Source organism: Nansenia antarctica, assembly GCF_963989245.1.
Source record: "Nansenia antarctica genome assembly, chromosome: 16".
Taxonomy (NCBI): Eukaryota; Metazoa; Chordata; class Actinopteri; order Argentiniformes; family Microstomatidae; genus Nansenia; species Nansenia antarctica.
Window position 1 is genome coordinate 19,123,140 of NC_137686.1, and position 19,650 is coordinate 19,142,789.

Here is a 19,650-nt window from a genome sequence, read left to right on the forward strand (position 1 = left end):
AGCTAGCTAGCTATGTTGCAGTGCAGCAGTGGGTAATGGAATGATGCTAGCTAGCTAGCGATTAGCGAATGTTTGCATAGCTTGATATTAACCAAAATAAGAAACGAAAATATTAATAAATGGACATGACATAGCCTACCTCTGTTATGTGTACGTTTCTCCTTCTCCTTCTTTCTCCGCTTCCTCCCCTGTGCACCCGAGGGCTTAGGCCTCTTCATTCTTGCTGATGTTTAATTTGCTAGCTGCTAGCTTGTTGTAATTATCAATGAACGTTCAGAGAGGGCACACGTTAGTTGCGGGGGGGGGGGGGGGGGGGAGGGGAGGTTCGCACGAGGCGAGTGTCGCGAAGCGTAATAGAGACAGTAGGCTGAGACATGTTTTCATAGAGACATAAAATTCATTTCATCAGAGACAAAATTATTTAAATTAAAATAACTTGGGGCATTTGGCGCCCGACCGCCTAGTTCGCCTATGCCTAGGGGCGGCCCTGCATTCAAGTTTACGTTATTCCTGCTATATCCTATGTATCCATACCTTGTTTCAATGTAGCCTACATGTTCTGGTTTACCTACCGGTACTTACCTGGATAATTACACAACATACTACCTGCCACGGACTATTGGTGAATTCGACGTCCTCCAAGGTGCCGCACCTCACGACTCACTGTCCCAACAGCCTCGGCCTTCTGTCTAGAACCCAGAGACATTCCGGCGTCACAATCAGCGACAGGTGCGTATAGGCGATTGTACAATCACCATAGTAACATCTTCATTGTTTTTAGAGGTCCATTCATTGGCTGCGTTCGTAAATGTGATCTGAGAGCGCCGGAGCGCACACTGGGTTCAACGTCATGGGACCAAATAATATGATTGGACAAGAGGCATTCCATGAGTGCTGATCAGATTTATAGAGCGTATTTACGAACGCAGCCCATTATCAGAATTGGATGTGTAATAGGCTAAAATGCGCGTGTTTAGACGAAAGTTGAAGGGCCAGTGTTTTTCTAAATAAAACAAGGGTTTTGGGCACGTTATACAAATTCAAAATGCACACGCATTATTCCGAAACGAGATGTAGGTCTACACTTTCCATTGAAATGGTTCACTGTGAACTTTACGTCGTGGATGGATTCGGACGCTCGGTCGAATTTCACTGTCCGTATTTTCAAATATCGTACGGAATCGATCAAATGCAACATTACGATATACTCGTGTTCATGCGCAGCTGTGTACATCGTGCAAATGGGGCGTAGGCCACTGTAGACAGGAGCTTATCGTTTATACTGCAAGGTTTACCTCTTGTGTGTAATTCAGTGTGCACTCAATAAATAGTGATACAATGTCCTAATCAGAGAATTAATGGTCATGATGACTGTGACTTAAGTTATCCTACACCTACAGTATATTAAAATAATATTACATTTGCATTTACAATATTCGAAATTATATTTGACTGGCATATTTTGCCTACACATGGCTGCATTTGTGTCCATACAAGTTAGTCTCCTCTACATTCAGCACGCCATCAAAACACGGCCCAAACCTTCTACAGAAAATCTATCAATGACTGCTGTTCAGTGTATGTTGCTGGGGGCATTTAACTTGGATCAAAAACAGTTCCTGCGCTGTTTTAAATCAACATATTTACGATCAAACTCTAGGAAAGTGCATGATGAAGATAAACAGATGGGATATCAAGGAGCAGACTCTACGGTTATGTAGTCCATACTGTAGTGATGGCATGCATGATAAGATATGCACGTAATACACTGTGGACCATAAAGCCAAGAAAAGGAAGTGCACTGTAAGTTGTAAGTGCAAGGTGTCACTGAGTTGACTAAGTGCACAGTGGACTTTACATGGTACATGATGTTGATAAGAACAAGCTGGGGCCTTGAGCTGCCATTCATCATCAGAGTTCATTCTGTCAGTAGAGTTCATTCTGTTAAGCAGCTTACCCCTTAAGCCTCTTTTTCTTTTTCTTGTTTTCATGTTTTGCTCAAAATGAGAAGATTACTGGTTCTCCTATCAGGTAAGGGATGAAATACCTTTCCTTAATGATTCGCCATATTAATCTGTTTGTACTGTCCTTGACCAGCTGATCATACGCACACATACACACATGGTGATGTGAAGGAAATGGTATTCAAGGGTCATCAGTGAAAGGGGCTTTATTTGATTGACAGGTGCATAGTGGGAAGTCCTGTGTGATTAAAGGAGGGAGGGTGGAGGGGCTTTCAGTATTCAGGAGATTTGAATGGATACAACTGTAATGCATTGATGGACTTTCCTTCAATGCATTTGAGCAGGACCTGTGTTCCTGTCTTTCTTCTCCATGTTTCATGTTGACATAATACAATTATAAAAGAGCCATAATTCTGGAAAGATCCACACCCCAACACAAACTTCCAGTAATTATGAGAATTGAATGGCTACAACTTTTAATGGGCTGCCCTTGGTAGAGGTGCAGCAGTACAGTATAATACACGTGTGTACAGTATGTTGGGAGGGCAGCATTCAACAGTATGCTTATAACGGTATTTTTATTCTTTGCATATTAATGTTTCTAGAAGACATACAGTAATACCATTGTGAAATAGCCATAATGGTGGAAAGATCCACATCCTTACACAAACCGTTCTAACAAGCATCACTCTGTTTTCAGTCTCTTTGGTCATTGTGTCCCCTTGTCCTACTGGACAATTCCAGTGTGGGACTGAGAAATGTGTCCCCAATGACGTTGTCTGTGATTTCAAGAACGACTGTGACGATGGCTCAGATGAGGACTTTTGTGGTACGTCAGTGTCCCTGGAATTGATTTCTATATCTGTAGGCTGTATGTGTCATGTGTTTAATGTTTTATATGTTGGTGGGAATTAAATTCCAAAAGACTTTCTGTCTGATAATCAAGCACATTCCCATTCCTTTCAGTCTCTTTTGTTTCTCAATTTATGTTTGTGTGTGTCTGTGTGAGTGTGCATGTGTGTGTGTGTGTGTGTGAGAGATTATCACCAACATGTATAATGCGCAGTATACACTGTACACTGTATTCTGTATGGTATGTATAGCCTATGGATATGTGGGCAGTTTAGGGTTTCTTGTGTTTGCATGTTTATGTGTGTGCTTTTCAGGAGGCCTCTTATAACCTGGAATCAATGGTTTAGGAATCTTGAAATGAGCCCTCTCTCTTTCTCCCTTCCTCCCTCCCTCTCTCCCTCTCTCCCTCCCTCCCTCCCTCCCTCCCTCCCTCCTTCCCTAGAGGAGCAGGGTTACGGGGAGCGCTGCAGCTTTGAGCAGGACCTGTGTTCCTGGGAGTCTAGTGAGTGGACCCTCCAGAGGGGGCAGGCCGTCTGGCCCGACCACGGACCCCCCAGGGACCACACACAGAACACTGCAGCAGGTAGGGCAGCTGAAACAGTAGCAGAATTACAGTGTCAGGAGGTCTGATTAGACATTTCTTTAGTAAAGAGCCCGGGGGATAATTAAGCAATATCACACGAGAGGTCATGCTGTTATACTGAATATCAGCACGGCTGTGATTCGGTCGTAGGTACAAGGCCACCGGCCCGAGTACCGAAGACAATCACAGCCGTGCTGATATTCAGTATAACAGCATGACCTCTCGTGTGATATTGCTTTTATACAACAGTTCTACGGCGCCATTTATTACTAAGCGACAACAGATTATGAATTGTTTGTTTATTTAATCATGAAAATAAACCAAAAATAGTTCCGCAACTGAACTTTAAATGGACTGCTGCCTAGTAACCTGAACACAAACATGTAGTCTAATTAACGGTCATTTAGTAGAACATCTGTGCGGCGGAGTGATACATGTAGTTAAAAGTCCCAATGCTGTTATACTGTATATCAGCACTCATGGAATGCTTCTTGTCCAATCAAATGACTTGGTCGGAATGAACTGTTGTATAACACGTGATAACATTATACTGTTGTAATGTTATTATAATGGTATTTAATGTTATTTTATTTAGTCCAATTGCAATATGTGCCACGTCATTGATTGTGTAGCTGTTTGTTTTTTGGGGTCTAACATCCCTTTAATGCTGGCCATGTTTTAGGTTACTATATCATTCCTGGGACTCAGGAACAGACATCAGAGATCCTCTCCAACACTCTACTACCCAGCTCCAACTGCACAGTGAGTCTTCATTCCAAACCAGTCTGTGAAATGTGTATTTATATGGTTTGAGAGTGTCATTCTCCCCCACTAGTTTGTGCCCACGGGCAGCTATTCTTGCAGAACCAGACAGTGCCTCAGGGTATTGCCTACTCTATACTCCAACCTCTGGGATCGAGGATGGTGAACATGCAGCAATACGGTGTTCTCTGTCTCCCCCTACAGGTGAGGTTCTACTACTACACCAAGGATGAAGATGAGACGTCCAGTCTGTCTGTGAGGCTGCGGACAGGGAGTGATGACACGGTGCTGTGGGTCAGGGACACGCCATCGAGCTTCAGCTGGCAGAGGGCAGAGGTCACCTACTCCTCCTCCGTCAACAGCAAGGTCAGGAGGGGGACTGTTTATGACATCGTTTCTCAACGGGGGCGTTCAGACAACATCGGGGGGCGCTGGAGCAAATATTTTTTAAAGGGGGGCGTTGAGGTGTTCTTGGGGGGCGTTCACGCATAAAGTATTTTTCTCATGAAAAACAGCTGTCAGCAGTGTTATTACGGGTACGTTCGTAAATGCACGAACGGTCAGTTCGCTCGGACAAACCGTCTTTTCAGTCAGAGCACCCATCTCTGAGCGCTCTGAACTTGGCCGGGCTCTGTGACGCAGACACATGTAGCGCAGCGCCCCAAAAAAATAAAAGTGAGTGTCATCAAGAAGATGGAGAAGCTAAAAACTCAGCTAGCAAAGGCAGAGCTTTTGATAGTTTCCAATGTGTCTGGGTAAGCTGCATTGTAGAAGAATCTTGACAGTTCATGTACAGTGCAGAAATTGCAATACTATGCTACGATAGAAAGAACCCCGGTTCATCCCATCTGTAACGTCATGTTGACTATGGATGCACCATAGCTAATGCTAGCACAAGCCAACTTTCAATGCCCAACTTCTATGAGTGTTTTCCTTGTAGGCTATGCTTGAGTGACATATGTTTCAGTTTGTGGGCTCATTGTAATTGTTGGCTATAAGCGAAACATTTCTTATTTTTGTTGTGATACTCAGTCCATGTCCCCGCCAGTGACGTGCCAAATACTCACTCCCCGCGTATACACACTACCCTCTGCGCTTATGCGTTCGCTTCCTTTCAATACAGCTTATTTAATTTAGTTAAAATGAGTGCTAATGCCTAATACCATACCACCATACCAGAACATCACAGCAGGAACAACCTATCTCAAAAAAGCGATCGTATTGTAACCAGTCCGGAAAGCTCTCTGTCGCTTACCAATAATCGAACCTAGAGAAATCAACTACGAATGTCCCCTCCCCTCGCAGGTTCATTTCAGTATATTACATAAATGTATTACTGTTAAGTGTTGTTGTGGATGTTATCCCTAGTGCCATTCTGAGGTTAGCATTGCGATGTGTTTGTTTTAACGTTTACAAACTAAAATATACGATTGCTTTTTTGTGATATGTTGCTCCTCTTGTGATGTCCTGGAAACGAACACATAAGCACTCCGAACAGCTGTCAGCGTCTTTTGTTGCTATAGGAAACCACTACTCTGCTTGCGATTGATCAGCTGTCAGCAGTGTTATTACCGGTACGTTCGTAAATGCACGAACGGTCAGTTTGCTCGGGCAAAACCGTGTTTTCAGTCAGAGCACCCATCTCTGAGCGCTCTGAACTTGGCTGGGCTCTGTGACGCAGACACATGTAGTGCAGCGCCCCCCAAAAATAAAAGCGAGTGTCATCAAGAAGATGGAGAAGCTAAAAACTCAGAGCTTAGAGCTCTGAACTTTGGAACTTTGTTATGTTTTGATATGAGAAATTCGAACTAAGTGGTCAGTTTATGAAAATAATACCATAGAATACTAAATAAAATATTTAAATAATAGCCCCCTAGCGTTTGCCGCCATATTGTGACACCACCCCCCCCCAAAGTCCAATCAAAAATGAATAAATATTAGCATCATAAAACAGCAATTTGGCGAAATGCAACACCAGCACACTTAAAAAACAAACAATGTTAGTTGTAATGTACAGTTTTGTAGCCTACTGTTTGTTCTGCACCGGACATGTGTGAAATCACTGCTGTGTTATTGTTGTTCTGTGATATAACACAGAATATTAGTCAACATTAATATTCAGGGAAGAAAATAAGCCTACTTTTTTTGATGGGGGTCGGTAAGAGACCTGGATAATGGACAGGGGGGCGCTGGCCCAAAAAAGGTTGAGAACCACTGGTTTATGATGTAGTGCTGTATAGATCAGTTTATATGTTATACATCAATGAATAGAGACAGTTAATGATTAGAGACAGTTAATGATTTGAAATCAGTTAATGATTGAAATCAGATAAGGATGAAACACACACTGTATGCGTGTGTGCTCGTGTGTGCCTGTGTGTGTGTGTTTGTGTGTGTGTGTGTGTGTGTGTGTGATTGTGTGTGTGTGTGTGTGTGTGTGTGTGTGTGTGTGTGCGTGTGTGTGTGTGTGCGTGTGTGTGTGTGTGTGTGTGTGTTAATAGATTGTGTTCCAGTATGAGAGAGGAGATGGAGGGCCTAAAGGGCTGGTTGCCGTGGACGATATCTCCTTCTCCAAGGGGTGTCTCCACACAACCCAGACCACAACCACAACCACACCCCAGACCACACCCTCACCCCAGACCACACCGGCACCCTCTCCTACGTTTGGTCCCTGTGGGGTGAGTTCTTCAATGCCATAGTAGTATGATAGACATAACTGACACTATCACTAACCAATCAGAGATCGAAATGAGTGTGGATGAATATGTTAGTTCTCCTCTAGAGTTAGTTAGTTCCAACCTCCTCTCTAGTTGACATAGTAACTCTTGACAGAGTTGTTTTGCTGTTATAAGAGACACATAATGAGGTTTGTGTTGTCCTAAAGCCTGTGTGTTTGTTTTCCTTGTAGCCTTTCGGGTTTCTCTGCTGGAGGTCAGAGGGTGTGGTGTGTATTTATTCCTATAGTCACTGCGACTACCGTCTAGACTGCCCCCTAGGGGAGGACGAGGAGAACTGCGGTGAGCTGCCTCTCACATTTCTATCACAGTGCAGGAAAAACAGTAGAGAAACAACTCTAGCTCACTTTCCCTCATGTCCTGACCTAACCTTCTTACAGTTTGTGGTAGTATCAAAAACTGTCTTTGACAGACAAGAGCATCTGTGTCACTTTCGACACTGCAGCCGCAACTTGAAAAAACCCTGATTGTGGTAAATTTGATGTGATCTGATGTCATGTGACTCATGCCCTGTACAGGTATACACTACAGTAGGCTATAGTACATCCAGGGTACATAACATGTGACAATAAATTATGTAATAATTATGTTTTAGCTAAATGCTCACTGGAGAGTCACCATCAGGGGTGTGATGCATTTGAACAGTCACGAGAGCTCAGCAACCACAAGAGGAGTTGTGAAACATATTATTATTCCAGATATAATTAACATGTGTGTGTAGTAATAGTGTGTTTGTGTATGTGTGTATGTGTGTGTGTGTGTGTGTGTGTGTGTGTGTGAGTGTGTGTGTGCGTGCGCGTGTGTGTGTGTACATGTGTGTTTTGTCCTCCAGCTCTGTGTGACTTTGAGGAGGGTAACTGTAACTGGACCCAGCAGACTGATGATGACTGTGACTGGGTCCGAGGTTCTGGGTCCACCACTGACCCAAACACAGGACCTGTCCTCGACCACACCACCAACACTCCCAGTGGACACTACTTCTACCTCCCATCCTCTGACCAGCCGGGCCAGAGAGCCACAATGGTCTCCCCATGGCTTCCTGGAGGTGAGAGAGCCAGAAAGGCGACCATCCCCTACAGATAACAAAGACGGAATTCTGGAAGTAGAATAGCCCGTTGTTGTATTGATAAAATGGCGTGGATGCCACTGTTATTTGACCACAGCAGCACCATCTAAGCCTGTATATTGTTAACAGTACACCAGCCTTTTGTCTCTTCATCTCCTTCACTATGGCCCAATAAATTAGTCATTTTTCATCCTTTAGATGACGGTGGACGGTGTCTTCAGCTGTGGTACTACATGTTTGGGAGCGGCAGTGGAACCCTGAAGGTGTACATGGAGGATTCGCATTTGAGCACCATAATGCTCCGGTTCTCCCAGACAGGGGACCAGGGGAATGTGTGGAGGTTTGCCCAGGCCAGTCTGCCGTTCGTAGGGGTTAAAAGGGTGAGGGACCCTCCTTGGGCCACACGTGTCAACACTTTAACTAGCATCCTCCTATAAGATTTCAGCCAAACACCTAGATATTCAAAAGTTTCTTTATTATTATTATTTTTTTAAATAAGTTCTTTTTTCTGAGTGGGGCAGTCCCACTCATATTTTTCATTTTTATTGACAGTTTCAGTGAAGATTTAGACAGGAAGGATGGGTGAGAGAGAGAGGACGGATGACATGCAGGTTATGTCCCCGGCCGGAATCGAACCGGGAACCCTGCGGTTACATGATCAGCGCTTAACCCGCTATGCCACCTAAGTGCCCAAGGTTTCTTTAATTGTCACATGCACAGAAATACAAAGTAAAACATGCAGTGAAATGAAATCAGCATTTTGTCACTGATCGTTGTATCTTATCTGTCGACTGTGACTCACAAAGCCAATGTTCTTTGCTTCATCCACTATGAGATTCTGCCGTCTCTGCTCCGTAGCCAATAACCAATATCTGTCTCAAGAGATGATGCTCATAAGGAGGGAAGGTATTTTTCTTCTCTTTTTTTCAGATTGTGGTGGAGGGGGTGAAGGGGTCCGGCCAGGTCATGGCGTTTGATGACGTGCTGGTGACCAACAACCGGTGCTGGAGACGGGAGCCTGGAGACTGTGACTTCCAGACCAACCTGTGTGACTGGACTAACCTGGGGGGGGGGGACCAGGACGACTGGCTGAGGGGCCGAGGGGCCTCTGCTAACCCCAACACGGGCCCCAGCGTGGACCACACCACCAACTCATCAGTGGGTGAGCCTAGCGTAGCTTTTTCTCAGACACGTTTTCTCAGACACGTGGAGTCTCCTTGTTTCATATGTTTCACTGCAGCATAGCTCAGCGAAAATATGTCAGACGAGCACACAGGCGTTCAGCAACTGTTCTGGGTGTGTAACCACACCGGCCACTTCAGCTCTGTAGTTTGCATTAGGATTCGGTGACTGTGTTCGGTGGGGTGTAATGTGACCCTGTTTAATGCCACCTCCAGGTTACTACCTCTATGTGGACAGCTCTGTCGGCATGTTGGGAGACAGGGCCATGCTGCTCAGTGACATACTCCAGCCCACCAGCAGGGAGCACTGTGTCACATTCTGGTACCACATGTTTGGCCCTCACGTCGGAACTCTGAACCTCTACAGAAACAACAGGTACGCCGTTAACACTGTCGATGGAACAACGCTCTAGACCGCGTATCGTAGTAGATCGGACGTTCTTATTGTGGAAAAACACATAATGTCGCCTCATGACACCGGACATTTGGAGTAGGCTGACACTGGTCCTCTGTGGTTCACTTGGTAGAGCATGATGCTAATAACACTTAGGTTGTGGGTTTGATTCCTGCTGGGACCATACTGGAAAATGTATGCACTCACTGCAGCTAAATGGCATAGATGTTATATTATTAGTGACCAAACACAGTGTAATTATTAGTGACCAAACACAGTGTAATGAAGGGAGTCCGTCTGTCTTCCTCTCCTCTGGTCCGGACACACAGGGAACTGCAGGCCAGCGGAGATGATGGAGGGATCCTGCTGTGGACGCAGTCAGGCAGCCAGGGGGACGTCTGGTTGGAGGGGAGTGTGACGGTGGACACAGAGGAGCCGTTCTGGGTAAAGTGTCTGCTTGTGGTCCTAGAATGAGAAGGGTATTGATTGATATTGGCTTTCCTTAGGACATAGAATGATCACTAAACCATAACTATACCTACGCATTGTTCCTCTATGTTTTGTCCCTGGTTTTATGTGTATGAGTTGTGTGATGTGTAGTTGTGACCTCTGACCTCTTCATTCTCCACAGTTTGTGTTTGTGTACCAGAAGGGCCGCGGTCCCGGTCGGGACGTGGCTCTGGATGACATCAAAGTCCGACCGGGCCCCTGTCTGTCTCCCACTCTGTCTCCCCCTCCCACTCCCCCTCCCCCTGCAATAGACGGTAGGCATCCCCCTCTCTCTTCTGTGATACCTCAAGCTTGAATTAATTCATCCACAGTATTCATATTTTAGTATCAAATGTTGTCACTGAATGGGAATTTGATGGCGGTGTTGACATTGGTACTGCTAGTGTTGTTTCACACTCACGCTCCTCCTCTGTGTACAGTTAAGCTGGCTGTGGGGTTAGGAGTTGGTCTCCCTCTGCTGCTGGGATGTGTCATCGGCGTGGTCTTCTATGTCCTTCGGAAATAATCACGTACGTGATGATGATGATGATGATGAGGAGGATGAAGCAGCTCTTGTTTTTAGTGATGTTTTTCATGATGATAATGATGGTGTACATCTTACAGATGTAAGTAAAACAAATGTGGCAGCGACTGGTGAACTTGCAAACACGCTCACTCAAAGGGGTCAAAAAGTGAAAGTGAAACTATCAACAATATCTAGTTTCTCAAATACCCACTCGATATAATAAACAACAGTTTAACGATCACTAAATACTTATAGTTTGTGGATTGGATTCACTATTCTCGTTTGCTGGAGGCTACCGGTAAGTTTTTAGCATGTCAATGTTCTCTCAGCATGTTGTGATGTTATTAAAATACAGTTTTGACCTTCATAGCGATGTGTTTTGTTAGCCGCTAGCTGTTAGCAGCGTTTGTAGTTGTGGCTGCGTTTAGAGTCACTTTTCTCCCATTCAGTGTTTGAGGTGTACCAACATTCAAATATGCCTGTCGTGAAATGACTTTAGCTACTGGTTGCACATTTCACCGGCAGCTGTCACAAATGATAAGTTAGAGTTCAGAATGACATTATGAAATCAGTGTTTTTCTACTGTAAATGTTTGTCTCTAAATAGAGACTGTAGAGACACTAAGCTTTTACATCCTTTTCCAGAGTTCAGAACGCATAGGAGAAGATGACATGTCGACAGGAGTGGAAACCTCTGCTGCTTAAAGACTATAGCTATATAGATTTTTTGGTTTTGTTTTTATCAAGGAGGAAAAACAAAACACACTTACAGTACTACAGTGTAAACTGAAGCTTATTATGTGGAATATGTACTGTACTACTGTAGTTTGCAACATCCATATAATGGACATGGTGATAACTATTCATTTAGGTTCATAACCATGAAAATAACAAACAACATAGTAAATTTTAATTTAGCAAAGATTAACCATAGATCATATCTGTGGTATTATCTTTGTAGATATTTGTTTGTATTCCCATTTGTGTATAATAAAGTCAGGCTACATTGTATACATTTGTCAAATGTTACATTTTTATTCATTCATAATAAATAAATGGTAAATGGTAAATGGACTGCACTTATATAGCGCCTTTTTTGCTGCTCCAAAGCGCTTTACAACGGCCTCTCATTCACACACCAATGGCGGCAAGCTGCCATGCAAGGCGCTGGGCCGCTCACTGGGAACAATTTTGAGGTTCAGTGTCTTGCCCAAGAACACTTGCCACACGACATGTGGCCAGCCGGGGCTCAAACCGCTGATCTGCCAACCTTGTGATCATTAGACAGCGACTCTACCTCCTGCGCCACAGCCGCCCCCTGGCTAATTTATATTTCTGGTACATGAACCAAGCATTCATTACACAATCATAGTAACAGATCACTTTCTCATTGGCCTGTCACTCGTGGAGGTTACTATAGTATTACTACGGTACCATGCAGACAAAGGCCAGCCGGTGTAGAGAGAGGACTGACCCCAGCCAGGCGATGGCAGATCCAGCATGGACGTGGTAGTAAACACCCTGACTTCCTCTGGCAGTGTGGTTCTCCCTGGCAGATAGAGGCCAGGAGGGACAGAGACAGAGGTCAAAGGAGCTGCAGGAATGTAGGAAGTGTATGGGAAGGGAATGGTTCGGAGACGCCATGAGAGGAGAGTGATGTATTGCAGAATTGATGAATTAGTGCAGTGTGGTGTGCATTAAAGATGGTAGAAAATAGAATATAATTAATTGTCTGTGCAATGTGGACATTTTCCTTTGGCTTCACCGTTGCATAGACATAATCACACAGGTGTATTTCATAATAAAAAGAATGTTCACGAGTACAAACTTCTACTACAAACTTAAAGTACTTCTCTTATCTGGAATTATAACAAAACACAAATAACTTGACACTTGACCACCCCACCAAACCCACTGTCGTTTGACATTAGACCACCAAACCCCTATGTATATTCAGTGGCGGCTGGTGGTGATACTGAGTGGGGGGGCTAATAAATCCATTAGGCCCAGGGTCTATATACCCATCAATAGTTCACACTGCAGCAACACATCCGAGATACAGTGCCGACTAAGTTATAGTAATAATGCTCTACAACAAAACTAGAGAAGTAGGCTACCTACAAAAGCGCTCTCTCTCTGTTTTCTTTCTCTCTCTCGATTACATTGTTTTGAATGAGACAATGCACACGGCGTGCGATGCAATATTGTCGCACGACAACATTCGGTGGTGTGAATTGAGAATCAAATGTTGACGTGCGACAAAATCGCACGCCGTGTGCATTGGGCTATAGGCTACATGACAGAAGAGACGCTCTATCATAGCCTAAGCCTACAATATCAGAAAAGTTCCGCTATGCACTACCAAACGTGGTCCAATTGTAACATCTGCCAACAACTCAATTGGTGCTTGGGCCTACCTTATTTGAAGAGAAGCTCACATTGCCTTTCTAGGACGCAAACAGGTTAATCACCATGTCATTGAAGTCCGGTGATTTTTGGATGGAGTCCCACTCAATAGACAGCATAGCCAGGGCGTTCAGCCTATCTTGTCCCATAGTACTTCTGAGAAATTATTTGATCCTCTTAAGTGTACTGAAACACCTCTCTGACTCTGCCGATGTCATAGAGGTTGTGATGGCTATTTTGCATCAATTTCAATGTCTCCGAAAAAGTGTTCTGAAAGTGTTCTCAGTAATCATCCTCAAAAGTGACATTGCAGATGTTAAACCCACAAACTCCACACTACTGTACATCACCATCAGCTCCCCTATTTCTCTTTGCAGATCATCGGGAAATGTTCACTTGCACTTAGCTACACTTGCCGTTAGCCAGTCCTTTCGTTGAAACCGAGAAACACAACATTTACGGTTTTGTCGTTTGACCTTTTGTGTTATTTGAACACTGTTTGGACGATGTCTCTTCACTTCCAATTTTTCCTACATAAACGAAAATGGATGAGAAAGTAAATAATCCACCTCGTTTAGCATGCTGATACCCGCAATTGCCGCTTCACTTCACTACTCTTCTCCCCCCTACAGTCGGCCTGCCCTCACTGTACTGCTATTGTACTGCTACGCCCTGTCATTGGTCAAAAGTCAGCCTGGGCTGAATTAATTTAGCCCACATTTTCAGGAAATCAAGGTGGCGCCAACACACCTGTCAATCACAATATGACAACAATGATTGGAAGATGATGCTAGGAGTTTGGGCTGTAAAAAATCAGCCCATTTATATATATCCTGAGTTTTTGGTGCTGTTGCTGCTCTAGGTTCCACCAAAATCAATCAGTTCTAAAGTTAACAATGATTATATATGAATTATATTATTCAACAATTATTATATTTTAATATGTGTTTAATTGAATAACTTTCTCATATTTATTGTAAAAGATAGGGGGGGCTTAGCCCTGCTGGCCCATTGATACCAGCCGTCCCTGCGTATATTACAAACACATGTACCACATATTAAATAATACCCAATGTAAAACGAGCATGTTACATGACACCGTGTGTGGTACGCAGAAGAAACATCCCAGACTTCTGTGTTTCAGTTACGTGTGTTGCTTAGTCTAGTCAAACCTAAAGGCTAATTGGAAATACATTTACTGGACAAAATGTTGATGTGTTCAATACTTATTTCCCGCACTGTATATTACCAAAGACACCTAACAAAAGGAACTAATGTCCCAATAATGTATAATCACTACCACATGACTCATTGATTGTACAGCCACGTACAGTGAACAGTGGACTTTGATACTGAATATTGACATGATAATAAATTCAAGGAGTACTGACATCTAGAGACCAACCAGACTAGAAAGTCAACCAGAAAGTATCTATATTGTATAGCTAATTGCAAATGAATTACAAATTGATTATGTAAAACACAAGTTATTCAAGTTAGCCATGACGCCCTTTTAACCCATCACCATTGAAGATTCAGTGAAGTGAAGTGAAGTGAAGTGAAACTTTATTTATATAGCGCCTTTCGTACATGAATGCAACTCAAAGCGCTTTCAGTAAGAAAGAAAAGCAGGTCATTAGACATTTGCAATCAAATGAGATTCAGGGTTTTGCCAGAGGCCTTCACTACTTCACCAGCGTGCTGCTCCTTCTGGTCAGTGGACTTCATATTCTTGAAATATTGCGTTGTATCAAACGAAATGATATCACTTTCATTTTCATGTATGTTGGTTCTAAATATGACAATATCACCACCAGGTTCCCAGTCCAAGGCCTTCCTTGACAACAGTACTCTTTATCTGATTGGTTGAGATCCCCTTTCCACCACTCGTAGAAGTCAAGAGCCTCATTTCATACTGGCTAGAATACCAGGTAAGTCCAGCACTGAGGGAATGGTATAGTCTGGTTTGACTGCTCCCTCAGGCAGAGAGCCCCCCCTATTGTTGATCCACACTGTGGCGCGTACCCCTGCGTCGAAGCCCCCGAGAACGTCTGTGTCCAGTGAGTCTCCCACCATCACACAGTCCAGAGCCGTCACCCCCAGCAAGCTGAAGCAGTGGGTGAATATTGAGAGTGCTGGTTTCTCTTCTGCATGTTCTCCCCCGACCACAACAGCGTCAAAGAGCTCCTCGCACCCCAGCGCCACCACCTTCTCCCTCTGCGTCTGGGTCTCTCCGTTGGTCAGTAGGAGCAGCTTGTGGTTGGTCCTCAGCTCTGTCAACAGGTCGCGTACCGGGGGCGTTATGGTCAGTTGCTCCAGACGGCTGTTCTTCCACAGGTAGTAACACTGCCTCCCCAGTCTAGTGGATGCTCTCCCATCCACTGCCTCCTGGATGCTCATCTCCCAGTGCGCGATCCGGAGCTCGTCTATAGTTCCTCTATAGTCTCCTGCAGGGTCAAAGGTCTCTCGAAAGAGCTTTCTTTTGAACCCGTCACAAATGTCACTGATGCTAGAGTGGTCGTCGTGGTCCAGTCTGGTCTTCAACAGCTCACTGACCTGTGGGAGACAAGATTTGAAAGTCACTGAATCTGAACATGATAGCACACACATAATAAAGCTAATCAAATATATAATAAAAACATATAATAATAACAATAACAATAACAATAATAATAATAATAATAATAAAAGTGGAATTCGAGGAGATCAATGGTGGCACGTGTATAACCGAGAATGAGGGGTTAAACTCGTTTGCAAACTATGCAGTAAAAATGTGGAACGCCCTTCCTATAATCTTAAAGGAGTGCAAAACACTGCCCACCTTCAAAACCACTCTCAAAATTTTTTTACAGGAGGCTGCAATCCGTAACTGGACCCTCTAAATCAAAAATCAGATTAAAAGACCCGAACTACCCACTGTACATACTTTGTGTTTTGTCCCCCGCCCCCACCTGTGGTGTATGTCCCCACCTGTCCTACCCGCTGTACATACCTGATGTTTTGTTGTATTGTTCTTCCCATGATGGATGTATTTTTATCTTGTAGATAGTAATAGTTATTTGTCTGTATTATCTTGTAGATAGTACTAGTTTGTTTTGTCGGTCTTACATGTAACGATGACTTGAGAATCAAGGACCCCAATTGAAATAAGCCAGTGGCTTTCTTGGGTTTTTATCCTGTTAGTTGACCTTGTATGTAATATGTACTTTCATGTACCTACTTCTGCAAATCTTCTAATAAAGTTTTCAATCAATCAATCAATCAATGTTAAGTAGAATCCAACGTTTGTTTGAGTTTAGTGCATAAAGTAGGCTACATTAGTCAACTCACTTTTTGTATGGCCACTCCACCGGCACCCGCTGTGTCAATGAGTGTGTTATCCAGATCAAACAATATGGCCTTGATATCTTCGCAATTCATTGTAGCAACAGTTATCAATATATTGTACAGAAATAACGAGTGGCAATGTTTTATAAATCGTAGACAGGGACGGTTCCTGGATACTTCCCAACGCGGAAACGAAACGGGCTTGTCACGTTGGCGTTTAAAAAAAAACTGCATGCATTGTGGGAGCTGTAGTTTTTGATAGAAAAAAAACATCCAATGATTTCGATGGACTCATTCATTTGATTGATTGATTGAAAACTTTATTAGAAGATTTGCAGAAGTAGGTACATGAAAGTACATATTACATACAAGGTCATCTAACAGGATAAAAACCCAAGAAAGCCACTGGCTTATTTCAATTGGGGTCCTTGATTGAGAGGTTTGTCTATGTTGCCCATGTTTAGATTATCATTCAATACATCCTATCAACGCTGAGACAGGACATGTGTAGGCAATGTGTATCTTATGTAGCCTACAACTGGAGGAATTGGAAGAAATTAAGTATTTTGAACATTTCCAACTGAAACTGAGAGGATCCTTGAGGTTGACATTTCCAGCCTGGCATCAGACTTTCATGCCTTTTAAGGCTTTTAAATGCTTTCCATGGTAACCATAAAACCCATGTGGTCCTAATAAATGTCCCACAGACACATTAGATGTATTTACCAATCCTACCATATCACAGCGAGATACAGTACATCCCCTCTCTCTGTAACAGTATGTGTCTGGTTGACTGTTGGTGGTCTGGAAAAGGGCTTTCCCCCTCAGCAGGCATCTATGTTAGCTTATCAGTATTTCCACTGTATCTATCGATTGGAGGCAATAACCCAGGACAACTATTTATGGACGGCACTCCATCTCTTCAGGTTACATCTTAACTGCTCCTCCTGAGAAATCTTCTGACCCTCACCACTACGTCTCCCAAAGACACCCGCTTTCCCCTCTACTGTGTCCCTAAGAACTTCTATTGCCCCCCTTGTACTGTTTCTCAGTTTCTCCAGTAAAAAAAAAAAAAGGTTTTAGCAGAAGGCGATCGGGAGAAGGTTTTTCCTTCTATCAGTGGCCCCGGGCCCGAGCTAGATTACTCTTCCTGCAACGAATGGTGGATTGCTGATTCACATGCTTAGTATTCAAATGTATTGATTGTAAGTCGCTTTGGAATAAGGCGTCTGCTAAATGCCAAAAATGTAAAATGTAAATATACGTTGCACCTTATTCCAAAACGCTTTACAATGACCTCTCATTCACACACACATTTACACACCATGTGTGCCCGCCCGCTCATTGGGAGTAATTTAGCATTCAGTGTCTTGCCCAAGGACACCTTGACAGCTGGGCATCAAACCGCCAAACCTCAATCCTTGCGATCATTAGACACCGGCTCTACCTCCTGAGCCACAGACACCCCACTATTGTGGAGGTGATTGGTGTACCCAACAGCCATGACAAGATGTTGCACATGAATGCTCTGTGCAGAATCATGTCTGTCAACACGACAGCAGGGTTGGCTACAATGTCTTTCATATACATCTTTAACGCTCGTACAAATGTATTTGTATTTGCAGTTGTTTTTATATTATATATTGCAACAAATGTTCCTGGTAATGGGATCTAACCTACAAAACCTGAATGAGGCTAGTACTTTCACATACACACACACACACACACACACACACACACACACACACACACCACACACACACACACACACACACACACACACACACACACACACACACACTGTAGTTGGACAGCCCTCTCAGCCATGTGAGACATGTCACACTCATCTAATCCATTGGATTCTCACAGGAACCAGCTCCCAAGCAGGTGAGCAAACACACATATGGTACAGACATACAGACAGTCTTATAGGCTAGTATGGAGACCAGGGGAGGCTGGAGGAGGTAGAAATCGGAGGACAGGCTCATTGTAATGCATGGAATGGAATGGGGAATACCAGCCTCTCCTAATGGGGACATCTCACCACTACAACTGCAATGCACTTACTGGCTCTCACAACGAAGTCAGCAGCACACATGCAAGCACACAACTCAAAGGATAGGCTACAGTATTGATATTATTTCTCCATAAAATGACATGACTTGATCGGGATTGTCTTGTCCATACAGTCATTAGGAATGTGAACAATAAAATACAAAAATACATAAATGGCAACAGGCATATTTCCACAATGTTCATGATTGAGAAGGTCCCATGATGATGAGAATCATGAGGACAAGGCGACATCAATGCTGTGACTTAGTTACACCTAGATACCACATAACTTCAGAAAGAGGTCAAATAAATAAAAGAACGGAGAAGGCATCGAGATACGCTACATTTTGCCAGGAATAATCGTCTTCTATCCACAAGCCCATGCTCTTAGTATCAGAACCAATTAGACTAATAATACAGTGTAGGCCTACTCACTGCGTGTCCTAATAAAATCCCCACAATATTATGCAAATCCGAAATTGAGGGTGAGTTGAGCTGAACTCACCGACAGGGGGCGCGTAAAACCGACTCGCAGCGCAGCGCCCCAGCCAAACTCCATCAGATATGAACTGAGAGTAACGGGGAAAGGTAGGATGATCGAGAGACAGACAGATATACGCTTTGCAAAGTGAATTTATTTAATGTATAATTTATCTCGGGACATTACATTAATTAGGTTTTAATTTATTCTGCATAGATATATAAGATTCTGATTCTTAGAAGTTTTGTATTCGTTGCAACAAGTTGTCATCATCATACCTTGATCGTTATTTTGGGTCCGAAAAGAATGGAATCTCCATCGTTTTGAAATACAGCCCTTCTACAACCCTTCGGAACCATAAACAACTGTTTTTCCACACATGACTTGAAAGCATTGTTTGAGAGGACATAGGGTGCTTTTCTGATAGTGGTCATAGGGGATTAATAGGCAACCGACTATGGTGAACACTCTGAACTTCTTCACTGGAATGCTGATCGTTTTCCAGGCTCAAATAAGCTCTGTGGAACGGATGTCTGCTTATGGTAAGTCAAGTCATTCTGACACAGTTATATGCACAGTAACAACAACATTGTCATTTGATAATTGTATGCATGGTATATGGAGTTCAGTGTGTGCCATCATCACACAAGTCCTATACCAAAAGGTTATATGTGTTTATTGTGGCAGTTGATGATGACAGGAGTCTTGCATGGTTAAATGGAGATATCTTTGGCCCTATCCCATTTCCCTTTTTTTTTTTACCCCTACCCCTCGTTTTGGAGTGCCACTCGTTTTTCGGCTTGCCCCTCGGGGTAGTGGTTGAAAATATT

General features: G+C 43.5%; 2 protein-coding genes across 2 annotated transcripts; one reads left to right on the plus strand and one right to left on the minus strand.

The window, feature by feature from the left end:
- Nucleotides 1–1,472: 1,472 nt before the first annotated feature.
- Nucleotides 1,473–12,208, plus strand: LOC308172064 (MAM and LDL-receptor class A domain-containing protein 1-like; the record flags this gene model as incomplete). The annotated part of the gene is made up of 13 exons (XM_080546975.1): nt 1,473–1,496; nt 2,709–2,793; nt 3,259–3,399; nt 4,082–4,161; nt 4,366–4,527; nt 7,070–7,178; nt 7,729–7,941; nt 8,161–8,342; nt 8,893–9,124; nt 9,360–9,519; nt 9,867–9,981; nt 10,169–10,247; nt 12,108–12,208. The coding sequence occupies 13 exons, from the start codon at nt 1,473–1,475 to the stop codon at nt 12,206–12,208; spliced, it is 1,683 nt and encodes a 560-aa protein (XP_080403101.1).
- A 2,383-nt stretch (nt 12,209–14,591) lies between these two features.
- On the minus strand, nt 14,592–16,411 carry LOC308171385 (N-acylneuraminate-9-phosphatase-like). Its single transcript, XM_080546226.1, has 2 exons — nt 16,288–16,411; nt 14,592–15,513 (listed from the first exon to the last, which is right to left on the minus strand). The coding sequence occupies exons 1-2, from the start codon at nt 16,375–16,377 to the stop codon at nt 14,863–14,865; spliced, it is 741 nt and encodes a 246-aa protein (XP_080402352.1). The 5' UTR covers nt 16,378–16,411; the 3' UTR covers nt 14,592–14,862.
- Between the last annotated feature and the right edge of the window lie 3,239 nt (nt 16,412–19,650).

What these genes read in the sequence shown, in the direction of transcription:
- LOC308171385 (XM_080546226.1), bottom strand. Translation starts at nt 16,377, where the DNA reads ATGAATTGCGAAGATATCAAGGCCATATTGTTTGATCTGGATAACACA. An exon ending in GTGGAGTGGCCATACAAAAA is followed by an intron (nt 15,514 to 16,287) that starts GTGAGTTGACTA and finishes TGTCTCCCACAG; the next exon opens with GTCAGTGAGCTGTTGAAGAC.